The 14,667-nt window shown below is 48.9% G+C and overlaps 1 protein-coding gene across 7 annotated transcripts in view; it reads right to left on the reverse strand.

Annotated features, from left to right (window-relative positions):
• ENPP6 (ectonucleotide pyrophosphatase/phosphodiesterase 6) overlaps positions 1 to 14,297 on the reverse strand; it is a 34,030-nt gene extending 19,733 nt beyond the window's left edge. For 4 of the 7 annotated variants that reach the window (XM_055795780.1, XM_055795782.1, XM_055795779.1 and 1 more), the window contains exons 1-2: positions 13,439 to 14,294; positions 2,631 to 2,810 (exon numbers count right to left, since the gene is read on the reverse strand). In XM_055795780.1, the coding sequence (XP_055651755.1) occupies positions 2,631 to 2,810; positions 13,439 to 13,694 (436 nt within the window). In that variant the 5' untranslated portion in view covers positions 13,695 to 14,294. Of the gene's footprint in view, positions 1 to 2,630; positions 2,811 to 13,438 lie in introns of all 7 variants that reach the window. The other 3 variants (XM_055795785.1, XM_055795783.1, XM_027777459.2) reach the window with 2 other exon arrangements.
• Positions 14,298 to 14,667: the final 370 nt, after the last annotated feature.

Here is a 14,667-nt window from a genome sequence, read left to right on the forward strand (position 1 = left end):
GGGACTGATGGATGCTCACGTCCCACAGCCCTCCTGCTCTGGGTCCCTGTTTGCTGTGGTCTGGATTTTCTTCCTTTGAGCACTGACTACGCATGAGAGAGGAACAGAGGGAAGAATACGAAGTGGCAGATTGTGAGTTCAGACTTTGCAAGGCTTGGAACTGGCTCGGAGGAGGGAATGGCAGTGGTGCAAGTTGACCCTGGCAATCAGCTTGCTGGCGTTCACAGCACATTCCTGCTACATTTGATGGCTCTCGTTTGCCTTCACCGCTGGCTAGAAAGAAAACAGCATCTTCCAGAACAAAGTGGCTGTACATTGCTGTTCCTATTAAGAGTCTCCCAAATGTTTCCTGTTCAGATCTTTATCAGATTTGCAGGATTCATTACCGAGCAGCAGTATATTCTCAGGCTGGGAAGTTAATGACGAATAGCAGATCATATGCGGTGCAAATGTCTGTGGGACCTCTACCCACCGTGGTTATTAAACCCTTATTACTTTCTTTCGTTTTGTTTGGCATCGCTCCCCAGTCAAATGCCTTGTTAAGAATTAAAGCTTTGAAATAACAGCTCTAGAATTTTTAGAAAGGACCACGCCCTTACTATGGAACTAGAAAACGGTTCAAAAAATAATATAGGGAAAATGTAACAAACATTATTGCATTTGGGGTGACTTCTGTTTACTCCAGTTACACCTGGAGTCCTACGGCTACCCAATTGCCCTGTGTTTTAGCTCAACAGTTCTACGTTTCACCCCGCTTCATGCCCTGTGCCTGACCCTGTGTGGCCAGTACGTCCTTTGAGACCACGAACACCCTTAAAATAAGCACGTGCTGAAGCATCTGCTGAACTGAGGCACTGATTGCTTTGCCAAAGGTCACCTGTCACAGATAAATAATTAATGACAGGCAGATGTACATGTCACAGTCCACAGCTAAAATACCAGAGCTGGCAAAAAATTGCCCCTGTGTCATTAGAGAGTCAATGCATCCACCTGGCAGCGTAAGCACTGGGAAGAAGGAGGCTCTATTGTTCCCTGCAATTTTCCACTGGAAATACACCGGTAAGTGTGAAGGGTATACATACGTATATAGGAGTACATATATATATATACATCTCATGTGTCTTCTCCCTGGGAGACACCGCTCAGAGGACAACACGAAGGAGCTAGGTAAAGTCCAAAAGCATTTAATGGGAAGTGATACTGTTCTTTTGGATTTCAGTAGCTTTCTGTTGACTGTTACATCTATTCAGTACATAATTATACCTGTTCAGTGCAGTTACATTAGTAGCTAAAAATGATTGGTCTATAGAAATAGGTCTTTTTGCAAATATTTAGAAGAATTTCTATATTCTTGTATAATGTCTATATCCTTCTTTTTGCATTGCAGCCACTTGGGTGATCTCCAGTGAGAAGCAGCTTTTTTTTGCGGTCTTATCCAAACCATTATATCTAGTCTGTAACTCCAGTCCCTTGGACTGCCTTTGGCAATATTGTCCCCCTCAGATCTTTTCACTCTTCAGTACTGTGGAAATACGCTGGATGGCTTTTCAATGTTTTTCATCTCGGTCTGCTCTTTCTTCCCTTTCCTGAGAACTGAGGCCTTTTTTCTGGGATGCCATTAGCCACACTGCATGGAAAGACCGTGACCAGGCACACGTGCATTGGAATGCAGAGACAAGCTGGCCAGGAGCCCGTGGCATGAGTCAGCTGCTGCTGCCGCCCCACCATCACTGGCTGTATTCAGTACAGCTCCTCCAGCCTGTGGTCCTCAAGCCTGCAGTTACACGTACGAGGATATCGGCACACTGCTCAGGGAGCGCAGAGTTGAAAGGTCAAAGAGTTGAGAACCTTGCAAAGGATTTGGTCTGGAACATCTATTTCTATGTGGGTCCCTAAACGGACAGCCTAAGGGCATACTCCTATTTGTTAAAAAACACTCATTATTATAGATCCCTAGGGATTTCAGTGGTCCAGTATCCAGTGAATGAGGAACAGATGGTCCAAGTCCCTCCAAATGAATGGCTTGGTCTCAGAGCAACGGGGACCTCAGCTGAGTTAGTGATGAAGACAGACAAGAGTGCTCACTCCAGCTCACCAAAGGATACTTCCTTTTCAGCTGGATTTTGCTGTCCCCACAGAGGAGATCATCTTCAGCTCTCACCTACCAATTTCCAGGTTAAAACCAAACAAGCACTGGGGCAGGATGGCTGCTGTTTGAAACTTCAGTCACTGACAGAGTTTTGCTCCATGAACTTCACGGAGCAGCCATTCAGCACAGCAGAAGCTACAGGTGGGTGAGAGGAATGAACGAGCAGCTGGTGGAGGAGGGGATGCCCTACAAGCCAGTGCCCCCCGAAGGTAATATTTGGTGGAAATCTACCCCCAATGACACTTCAGTCTTTTCCTTCCTAAGCATAGACAAACTGTCATGGCCTAAGTAAAGATCATAAATGTCTATGAGTGGTTAGTAAAGCACTCATAATTCTTGTCTGTATGTCAGACTACAGCTCCTCTGTATTCTTGTATGTATTCATAATTCTTGTCTGTATTAAAGAGCCATCCTAGAGCATATGGAGTGTTTAGATGTAAGGATGCACTGTTAAGATAATAGCAATTTTTGACATACTAACCTGGCCAGTAGTACATGGAAACGTTCTTTTTTTCTTTCATCATTGTGACCCACAAAGGCTCCGATCCATTCCACCAGAGAGGCAGCAGGCTTTCTTTATTCACACCGATATCGAAAGATACATTTGTCTTTTGGTCCCACATGTAGTTTCCAATCATCTGATGGACCTCACAGTGGCGACCTTCGGGGGTGGAGAAAAAAAACCCAGCACAATCAGATTGGTGTTCTTCAGCAGAAGGATGCCACCAGCACCACCACTGCTACCACTGGACCATCCACTGGTATGAAAAGCCCTGATTTAAACTCAGGGACCTCTTACCTTTCAACTGTTCATATGATCTTCTTGACTCTGTTACCTTTTATTGGGGTCCTCTAGGTAGGTCTCTATGTCCTCCAGTTCAGTCACCTAAAAGTTAGCTGCTGGAGTTTGTGAGCCACCTGTGTTCCTGTCACAGTCAACGGAGAAAAGGCACTTCTAGAAAGCAATTAGATGCCTATCTTAGGATGGCATTAAGGTATCTGGGAGGAGTCATCCTCTGCAGGTGCACATTGCTCTCTGTGAATTGTGGAGAAGGATCACAGCATTTGCTTAGCTTCCGGCAGCCAACTTTTCGCTGAGGCCAGAAGAAACAAATCCCGCGCCCCGTGGCCTGCTCAACATGCCACACACAGTCCACGCGCACAAACCACGGCAGTGGCAGCCCACGCGGGTGCCACACGTTTGGCTGACACCTGGTTCCTTCTACACACACAACATCTGCCAAGTCTGAGTCCAAGGTACCTGCCAGCACACAGACCCAGCGCGCTGCAGGAAGCAGTCTGCAAACAGGAAGGGGTAAGTGCACGACCAGGAAACATAAAGTTGGGGAAACTCGCATTTCCCGTCATGTTGTTTTTCCAGAAACAAGCAAAAACCAGGCTAAACACTTTTATTTTATGTTACAGTTAGGTTGGGGTTTTTTTCTTAAATGAAGATGCTTTGTTCTAGGTTGTAGGGACAGCAATCATTTCATCAGACACTTTCAGCCCTCTTACTGCATCTTGGAGGCCCTTACAACACACTAGCATATAATAGCCAAGAGATGTCTTCTGCTTCTTGTCACTGTCAGAAGAGAAGACGTATTTTAGGAGTTACTCTGCAGGCAAATTAACGAAAAATGGGAAAAGAAACGTTGAAGAGTAAGTTGTACTGGGAGTTCACGATTTCCATATCTTAAAGAGCAACAACGGATGCATGGGTGAGACACTGTCATCATCAGCTGATGAGTCACGATACTGCACGGATCCAGATAACAGGCTTTGATTATTGTGAGACTGAGCATGGTGATCAGAACTGAAACAACTTTGGTACGCTTGTTTTGAAAAGGCGTCATTTTGAGCAGAGGACTTTGTACACTTTGGGTACATGTGACCTTGAAATGGATTTTGAACTCTCCTTCCCTAATACAAACTATTTCAGTTATGCAAAACATTTCCTCCCTCCCCAGTACAGAAAAGCAGTCCCAATTTGTGGCAGTCACTGCTTACCATATTAAACCAAACATGTTTAATACAGGAGAACTGGTGGACTGGATGGGCAGTAATCCATCCTCTTTAGGCTGCCAAGTGCTTCCTTTAAGTCTCAAAAGATCCCGAAGGAAGCCTCTATAGCGTATCAAAAGCACAATCTTCCTACTTAAGAGGACAATCCCACTTCTTCAGCTTCTTGAAGTCCACGTACTTCTAGGTACCTATCAACCTGCTAAACTGCAGGCAGGCAACTGGTGCCGTCCTGAGAAACCTGCAGGCTGGTGCTGAAGCTCTTAGGTCATGCATGTGTATGATGTATAGTAGTCTTTATATAAAAAACAATAAGCTCTAGCTGCTACTGATGTGAGCTCCCTCTAGGATTTAGGGTCTGCTGTCGGTTTGCCCAACTCTTTAAGGAACAGAATGCAGATTGTTCTTTCTACTGTTGTTGGGAAGTTTAATTAACTGTGTGCATTCATATGGAGGACTGTATTCTTCTGATCTCCAAATCAGACAAGTTCATCCTTCTATGGACTCCAACTCTCTTTTTTTTTTTATATTGAAAAAGAGGCCTAGAAGACTGTAAGGCATCAGTTTTCACTGCAGACATCCCTGCTTCACAGGGCCAGAAGGGAAGATCAGATGAGCAGGCAGACCAAAAGACATGACCATTTGATGCTGCCTGCAGCCATCACACCTGCTTGCCTGAAGCCTGTGTCCCAGAAAGACCCTAGACTTTCTTGGAAGACTTCAATAAGCAACTAATCAATCTCTTCCTTGGGTTGCTCATCCCAATATTTATCATCAGTAAACACTGTTCAATCGGCATGCCTGGCCTCCAATTTTATTTTTCACCTTTGTTAATCTGCAGCTGTGGCTACTGTGTGCCTTGCTCACTAGATTTAAAAGCCCTGCGGTAGCCGGCACTTCTGCCCCCTCCCCAAACACTTGCACACAGAATTAAGGTTGCTTCTCAAATATCCTGTGGGTCATCTGAAGAATCCCAGTTCTTTACATCCCCTCTTGTAACTTATTTTCTCCAGCCTGAGAAAATGACCTTTGGTGATCTCATTTTTAATGATTATCAAAATCACAATATGGCGTTAGACAGTCACCATAACACACTGAATTTATTACTGCTTCCATTACTGCAGCTTTGCTCCATAATCAAATGTTATCTCAAGAGTTTCGAAAGTAGAAACAGGGCAAAAAGCAATTTCAGCATACAGATATCATTGTTTAAGCTCACTGCAATCGTAGTAAAAAGCACCTCTTTCCTCAAGCAACAGCGGAAAACAAAGAGGGTATAGTTCCCCGGAATATGATAACTGCTGTATCCTTCTGGAAGAGAGCCAGCAGAAGCATTTGCAAGTCTGCATGCTACAGCTTACTTGGACACTACATTTCTTACAGCATTGGCTTTGTCTAAAGCACATTCCCATGTCTCCAGGCACTTTTGTCAGCATTCAAATGAATCTATGCAAAACAAAGATGAAATTAAAAAAAAACAAAAAACAAAAAACCACACAACCAACAAAACATACAGCCATTTGGCCACCCACAGCAACAGCATGGTAACACTGAGTGCTGTGCACCCTACACTGACCGTACGTGAGATATGGAAAGCAGAGCATTTGCTACAGGAATGACCTCTTCTTTCTTTGGTGGCTGCAGGGACAGTGTGCAGGATCACCAGTAGGCACGACAGATCATACAGGGACCACCTGCGCCTAAATCTGCAAGCAAAAACGCTCTTCTGAGACACTTGATCTTTTTTCTAAAAGAGAGGCAGCATGCGGCAGACACATCATGCTATACCTGGTGCATCAGGCAACAAAAGAGGTAAAACCATCTTTGCATTGAGCAAATCAGACTTATCGGAGAACCCACGGTGTGTGTATTAGCCAACGCAGCAAAGGCACCATAATCTGCACCCATGCGGTATCCACCTGATGCTGAACGTAAGTACATGCATTTAGCTATATGTACCGTCCTATGTAATATTACATGCGGGCCTTGCTGCTACGGTGAGCCTTCTCCTCCCATGTCCCACCACGATGGCCCCACTCCCCAGAAAGCGACAAGGGCCAGGAGGGCAGGCGCAAGCACAGGCTGCTGTGGGACTAGACCAGCTGGGGAAGAGCTGGGTTCCTCCACACAAACAGCTGCACACACCTAAGGTAGGTAGGTTTTAACAGCCCAAGTGAGACATGCAGTTAGTTCCCTTTCTCCCCTTCCTTCCCTCCCCACAACGTTTTTCCTCTGCTACCCCCTCGCTTGAAGAGCCACCTAAATGCTGACCCAGCCCTGCTAATCTATCCGCCCCTCACCCCACTTCCAGCCCCCCTGGAGACCTGCTGGATGATGTGCCCTGTGGAATGCTCTGCCCATGCTGCCTGCCATCAGGAGGAAGAGAGCAGGACTTCAAAGTCACCAGCACTGTATCCTGCTGTGGAGCGGATACTGCGGTGTTGCCATCCCCAAGGACTGAGCCCAGCCTGCCGTGAGCAGCGCATCCCCAAGGGCCCAGCTCTGCCTGCTTTGATCCATGCCCTGCTCTGCCCTTTCCCTCGCTGGGTCTCATCCGCCCTGCTTCGGAAAGAAAGACTACAGGGAAAAAACAAAACCCACGTGCAAAACCTTAAGTGGCCTGGAAAAGACCAGGGCTCATTAGAAGTCAGGGGGGAGCGCGGGTCTGAGCAAAGTGGCCCTGCCATCTGCAGGGCCCCAAGCAAAAACAGTACCTGCAAGACGCGCATGGACAACTTACGCTCCCAGAAGAGCTTGCTGCCAAAGTCTTTCCAGTTTTTTATGACCTCTAGTACCAGACAGATCCAAAGCAGAAACACCGTCGCCTACGTCTGGCAAGACTTTGCAATCCAAGAAGGATCACATCAAAAGGCACAAAAAAAATCTCTGCTCTACACAGCATTATTATTTTTTTTCCCCTGAAGAGATTCATTTAATAAGAGCGTGAAATTCTTAATTCAATGCTTTCATAATGGGGCCAGGGCTGGGGTGCAAGAAAATTGCTTCCAAAGCATCCATTGCTTCCAAAGCATCCACTTGGATTCTGTTCATCCACTGTGACTTCAGCTCTGGGCGAAGAAAATACCTTGATACGTGAATGTCCACTTACTGCTGCTAACAGCTGGTAGTAGGTATACTAGTTGTGAGCTCTGAGGTTGTAGCTAGTAAGAAGGAAAAAACTCCGTGCTTCAATTTGTAGCATATGAACTTGTGTTAGAGAAAACTTTCTGTTCTCCACTTTGAAAGTGTTTCCATTTTTTTTAACTGGTAGAAAGCAAACACAGATTTTTACAACATTTTGTGTATGTGTGAAAGTGAAAAATCTTGGCACTTGGCATTGCAGCCTTCCTGCAGGCGGCAAGTAAACAAAGTGAGATAAAGAATATAAAAATGAAAAATGCTCCCAGTTCCCACTCTCTTCTCCAGCCTGTCCTTGCTAGGCTAGGACCCCTTCCCTGGCAGTTAATAGTATTACCACTGGCAGCTTTGTGCTCTTCTGCTTTCCAACGCACAATTTTAGAAATGGAAAGCTACTGAATCCAAGAAAAAGAAGAGACTATTAATTTTAAAACTGTATGTCACGAACAGTCTTTTAAATCTTGGCTGCTGCTGGCATCTGTGGTGGTTAAAAGAAGAGCAAAAAGAAAAAATCCTGTTACCTTGTCACTCATCATGCTCTTTGTGTCCTTCTGGCATTTTTCTCAGCTTGGACAGTGAAGTTGAGATAGCTTCAGTTCATGTATACCCATAATATATTTCCCTGTTGTCCTCTTATTTCTCCATTTTTCATACCACAGACAATGTGCAGGTATTCTTTATGTAGTTAAAAACATGCTTAACTGCTAAACAAAAATTGTTAGCATCCTTTCCTGGACCAGGCTGGAGTCTGGATAGAGTTAGCTGGGCAGCAGAAAAGAGGCATCTGCTACAGCCGCCAGCGGGCAGCGCTTCCTCTGGGTACGGAGTGGACGGAGAGCAGAGATGCTGTGCTGTAAACCAGGAGACCTCTCACAGCAAGCAATAAACGGACTAGTACGTGTGCACATCAGCCATACCCCGGAGGACTCCAGGGGTGGGACCCCAAAGGACATTTGCTCCCAGAAAATGTGGGTAACCAGGGTAACAGTGTATGTCAAGATTTGCTGTGCTCAAGGGAAAACAGAATCAGACTATTTATGTCAGACCACGACATCATCCACCCTCAGCAGTCAAGTATGCCACCATGGAGAGTGAGGAGTGGGGGAAGGATGGTAAAATCACGGAAGGTGAGTGAAACCTTCAGCCTGGCAGAGCAGCCCTGGACCATCACCCATACGTGGGAACTCTGCCGTGTTGCCACTCTCCCCCCTGTTGAGCAGAGGAGAAAGCAACGGCACACGCAGGGATGAGCTGCAGTGGCTGGGCAAACACCACACACCACCACTGTATTTTAGAGAAGCCCCAAACGTGCCGTCACCGACTTACGTCAAGTGTGGGACAGCCCTGCAAAGACCACAGCCCTCATCTTGAGTGCAGGAGACTGAAACGTCCTCTGTTCAACCTCCTTCTCCACCCCACGAGCTTGGTGGGACCTCACAGCCTCTGTGCCAAGCATTTAAGATGAGGTCCTACCCAAAGAGGGACACGGAGGCCCCTCGCCAGCTCCTCTGCAAGCAGCATCCCACCACCCACCTCCGCGAGCAGGGACTCCCCCCACGCCCCATGCGGGCCAAGAGAAATACGGCTCTTGGACGTGGGGCTGCAGAGCTGACCAGGCAGCTGGCACGTCCTCACGGAAGACCTGCCAGAACAGGCCTCATTTGTTGTTAAGATCTTAGAAAATAAATCCTCTCCAGGTTTCCAGCTCAGATGTGATAGGGTTTGCCTGTGTTTAGGCTGGCTGGGGCTGGAAACATGAGGGGCCCCCGTGTTCCCTTAGCTGAGGTGGGGGGGCTTCAGGGGCACTGGGGTGCAGGGGGTCCCCCAGCAGCTCGCCAGTGCCCGTGGGTTGGCAGGCGAGGGACATCCAAACCTCTCAGCATGTGCAGCTTTTCTCAAGAGGTACGGCACAGAGAGCTCTGAAGCAATAGCTCACGCTCGCAGCGATTATGGGGGAGACCTCAGACTTTCCATTTAGCTTGGCCTGAGAGCTCTCTGCAGAGCCAGGCCACGGCAGGGAAAGGGAAAAATTAAAAAATCCCTGCAGGATAAAAACCTGAGATGGCTTGTGGTCATATTTCCTTTCTTTGTAAAACAAACAGCACACGGTGCAATTAAGCGAGCCTTTTGGGACATGCGTATTTGGACTCCTTCTTCCCTCCCTTGCCAAGCCCACGCCGAGTCCCGCAAAGCCCTCCCAAACACCAGTGTCAGCAACAACAGCTCCTTTTACCTAACTTGCATTTTGTGTCATGCCTTTCAGGTCAACAACAGCACTATCTCAACTGGAGCATGGAGAGCTAGGACACCACATGGGATGCGGTCTACCAGCTCAGAAAACAACCCAGTCACCCGAGAACCAGCCTTTACAGCACTGTGGAAGCCAAAACGGAGAAACATGGCATGAACGAAGCTGCTAGAGAAGACTGCTTTTCAAAGGGTCAGATTTGTACGACAATACAACTTTGGGCTACCTTGCACACCACCAGATTTTTGTAACAAAACAACCGCTCCGGCTGCATGTCAGCGAGATCCCTTTGCTCCAGCAGTGACTTGGCTGTTGTTCGGTGCTTCTTCAAGCAGCCGGTCATGATGCCATGCCCTGGCTCGCAGGCAGACTGGAGCTTCCCCCTCAGCTCTGAATCACTGGGTGACGTTACGTGAAGAAGCCAAACCATCAGCATTCATCTTGTTTCTACGCTCTAGTTTTCTTTCTCGTAATTGCTGTAGATGTGGAGGAAGGGAAAAGAGCCCTATACAGGCCCCAGGTTTCGGGCTGAGGCTCTCTGTGCCACTCCGGGAAGCTCTGGCAAATATTTTCTCATAGGTTAACCGCAGCAGCAGATTTAAGTAGGATGGGGACCCACAAAGAGCTCTGCCATCACCGCGCAGCACTGTGTGACCACAGGCGAGTCACCTCCCTCCCCCGCTTCCCTTCCAAAGTTTACCCGTTTCGTTTACCTAGGTTGGGCCCTATTCCTCCCACCGTGTCTGTGCTTCACCTAGCACGTAGCCTCAGCAAGATGGGGCGTGCTTCAAATTAGCATGCATTAGTTAGTTGGTTTTAGATACGTGGCTCTTGGTCATCAGTTATGGTTGCATCTACTGGGTTATAGCTTTGAAAATCTCAGTAAACTTGCTGTTTCTCGTGAATTATATTTCTCATTAAGTTCAGTTCGGCTGCCCTGTTGAAATCACCAGTGAAGTAAAATATAATGACTGAAAGATCCTGCAGATAACTGAGCCGCTGCGCTGCATGCTATTGCTTGCTAGTTGCCTGGTGCAGAGGAAAGATACGTTCTGGCAGGGCTGACGGGTGCAGCTTGGCATCTGCACTGAGACACGGTGGGGCAGATGCTTCTGACTTCCATAACCTCTGCCTGCAGGTTGGGGCAGGAGGAGAAGGAGGTGGGTTCACCTTTGAGAGGGTGGACCTGTCCCAACAGTGATGGTGTCTGAGGAGCAGAACCCACTGTCCTCCTCCAAAGCCACCAAAATGAAGGAGCACTTCTCTCTGTAACAACTAAACCTCCCTGGCGTCACAAAGGTTGTGTGGATGTGGGGTAGAGGGCAGTACACAGAAAAGGAGGGGCCTTGCTCACCTGAATGGATAGAGGCAAGAGCCAAATCCATCCCGATGCAGCATTTTCATGCGCACACTGTCCTAGACCTGGCAGCCTCGTTTGTTCCTGAATGGATGTGGGGCCACAAGAAATTGTGAACGAATGGAGAAAGAAGAGACAGGAGTATTTATCAAAAAAAAGTGGTGGGATATAATGGACGAGCCAGGGGTGGGACTGTGCAGGCGGGGCCAGAAATTTCTTAAGCTGATTTAGCTGAAAAAAGCCAATATAGTATGAAATTGCATTCAAAAATGCTAAAATAAGGCAACTGGAGGTTAAAATGCGAGTTTCTTAACAGCTCACGAAGCAGCAGTGTAGGACAAGATATGAAGAATAGCTGGTGCTTGTAGTCCTTGATTTCCCAGGGGAAACTGTGACATTTAAGTCCCACACATCCCAGTTGCGAACAGAAGCAAACCGAGTTGCAGTTGCAGTCGTGCCCCCCTGGCCCCACAGAGGAGATGCATGACTGGGGAGACGCAAGGCAAGCTTTTCCGTGCCCATACAGCGGCAACAGGGAGACAATAACTTGCCAGTCCCTGAGCAGGACACTATGGCACGATACTCATGTCACCCTGCCATGCTGCGTTTTTTTCCAAAAGCTGTCCCAGCTTTGCGCATCAAATGCGCGCAGACCGAACACAGCTAACGCTACAGGTGCTGCATGTACCACGCTTCTAACCGCACCATCACTGAAAACATGCCATCTCCTTTCTGTGGAGACCGCACCATGGCACTGGGGGTACGACCAGTGCAGCCATGGGACTTCCCCTGCTGTCATGCCAGGACACAGCCATGGGGTCCACTAACACCCCGAGGGCTCAAGTGCAGTCTTGGATCTTCCTTTGGGCACGTTCATCACCTACACCTGGTCCTTGACTGGTTCCTGACCTATTTAACACCGGTGTGACCGACTCGTGTTCTGAAGGTGAATTGTTATTTGCATCGAAGTTGTATTTGCATTGAGATCCTCATCATGAAGAGCAGGGAACTTTCAGGAAGAGTTGAGTTTGGTCTCACAGATTGTTTCATTGCTTTGAGCTTTGAGCTGGGGTGTACCCTCTGGTGCCCTAAAAATGTGAAAAGTCTAGTAGCGGTGTTTCATCACCTAAAACAAAACTCCTTTGTGAGTACAAAATAGGATGTTTTCAAAACTCCTCGAAAGGCTGATTACAGACTTCACTCAATGCATATGCGCTTAATAGGAGTGATGATTAAGTATGGCAAGGAGCAAAAGCTGCTTTCCCTCTTCTCAACAACTCCATCCAAAGGCTTTTTGTACACGTGTTCAGCCGGTTTGCCTGCATACACCTAAAGAACACGGGCTGGAGTGGAACAACACCTCTCTTTTTCAGTCCTGACATTTGCTCTGCATTCATGCATTTGCATCAAGTCATGAAATAATCCTGTGGTGGTTATGTACTCTTTCCTGTTAGCAGGTAAGCAAGAGAAAGGCATTTCTTTTGAGAGAGAGGGAGGGAGGAAAGGGTTAAGTGGTTTCAAAACAAGCTGGGCACAACTGATGTCAGATTTCTGTCTTACAATAGCATCTATTTGCTTCCCCAGCAAGCGGTATATGGACCGCTGGGCACTGTATTGTTCTGAGGACAGCAGAAGATGCCACATATCTTAGGAGAGGACAGCTTTTCTCACTCCTTCTTCCCATTAGGTGGAGGTTCTTGTTTGTTAAATAACTCCAGAGAATAATCCAATCGGAAACTGCAGAAAAACTTTTCTGTTTTTTTTTTCCTTGTTGTTTCCAAGGTGTCTCTCTCTGACTGCCAGCTGCACTCTGTGCACCTTCCCAGCGTCACTGTCATCATGTGTCACCCTACTTTGATTAAAAGCAAATCAGCATCATGAAAACCATGACTATCCTCCCAGTTTTCTGAAAGCCTCTCCTGGGCATTCAGAAAAGCTGTAGGGGATCAAAAGGAAAACTCCTTAATGTTTTCCTATTTGGCTATTTCAGATGGTTACAGATAGGAGGACTTAGAGCAAAGGTAAGTTGAAAGCAGAAAGTCTATTAAGTTTAAAAAGAAATTTAATGCTGAACTTGCCAAAACAGACCTGCTGACTGAAAAGAAGTTCTCTTGTCAACCACCCTCCGTTTACATGCCTTTTTATTAACTGGAAAGGCTGTGAGTAGGCTCCCTATTTATTTTCCGTGAATCTTCCCCTTGTTTTCACGTTCTGTATGCAGCAGGGAGCCCTGGGCGGCCAGGCAGCCGCGCTGGCGGCAGGTGGGGGACCCGGCAGCACCTCCGGAAAGCAAAGGGGAACTTCAAAAATCAGCTTCGAGCAACGTTTCCAAGTTCAGAGCAGGTTTCAGACAAGGAATACTGAGCTGTAACGCCACAGTGCGTTTAAGCTCCCAGCTAAAAGCACAACTGGTGTTATTTTTACGTCGGGTTTGGAGGAAAAAGTCACGGGGAGCTGCCCCCCCGCTTCTGCACCGGGAAGCCGGCAGCTCCGGGGAGCATCACGGCGCAGGAACGCACCTACTCACCTGTCATCAGCGTGTAGTAATTTGGGTAGGAGAGGCTGGGGAAGTCCGGGGTCATGTAATCCACCTTCACCCCCATGTTCACGATGTCCCGAAAGCCCGGCAGACCCTCCAGCTCGCTGTCGTCGATGTAGTCGGCGCGAAAGCCGTCGAGCAGGAACACCAGGAGCTTGCGGTGGGCCGAGGGGGCGGCGGGCGGCGGCAGGAGGGCGGCGAGGGCCGCGGCCAGGAGGGCTGCGGGGAGGCTGCGGCTCCGCATGGCGGGCGGCCGGGGCCGGGCAGAGCCAGGGATCCGCAGCAGCCTCGGGGCCGACCCTGGCACGGCTGTGCTCCCCCCGCTTCCACCGCCCGCGTTAAAGCGACAGCGCTGCCCCGCGGGCGGGGGAGGTCACAGGTTAATTGCGAGCAGATGATTAACTGCTTAGCGGGGGGAAGAGCTCGCTGCGTCCCGGCTGCAGAACGGCGGCTTCGCAGCGCTGGGGAAAAGACGGCGCAAAAAGCTCCGCAGCCCGCCGGGACGCTGCGCCGAGCCGCCCCGGGGAGCGGTGCCTGGCGGCCCCGGGCCGGGCGGGGGGCGGCACCGCCCGCGCTCCCGCTGCTGCTCCCGCTGCTCCTCCCGCTGCTGCTGCTGCTCCCGCTGCCGCCGGGTGCGGGACCCACGGCGGGGCCGCGCTCCTTCGCAGGGAGCGTCGCACCCCCACCGCCCGAAGGTGCGCCGTCCCCTTGTCTTTCTGGCAGAAGCCCGGGCTGGGATGAAGGCAGCGCATCTCCCGGTGCATGCCCCGCAATTCGGCGGCCCAGCTGAGGTGCACCACACCGAGCGCACCGCACCGAGCGCACCGCAGCGGCTGAGCCAGCTCAGCTCGGCACGGACCGCGCACCCTGCGGGGGGCCCGGCCCCTGGCTCGGTGCAGCCGCGGGGCTCACCCGGCCCCTGGTGCGCTGGCAGGAAAATCGAACCTTCAGCATCAGACAGCACCAACGACATCTTCATTTTCTGCCTGTTGATACTAAGATCTGGGTGGTGCCAGATTTCACATTACAAATGTCACATGAACAACTCAAACTTGCTCACATTCTAGTCAGGAGTCACCACCAAGTTCTTCTCCTGGCAGCCACAGAAGCCTAACGCTACCTCTGAAGCAGTGCCAGCATTATACTGTTGTACGCTATAATTACATATTAACTCGCTCTACTTGAGCTGTGTTTGTTTTTCCCAAATAAAAGAAGTT

Source organism: Falco peregrinus, chromosome 2 (genome assembly GCF_023634155.1).
Source record: "Falco peregrinus isolate bFalPer1 chromosome 2, bFalPer1.pri, whole genome shotgun sequence".
Taxonomy (NCBI): Eukaryota; Metazoa; Chordata; class Aves; order Falconiformes; family Falconidae; genus Falco; species Falco peregrinus.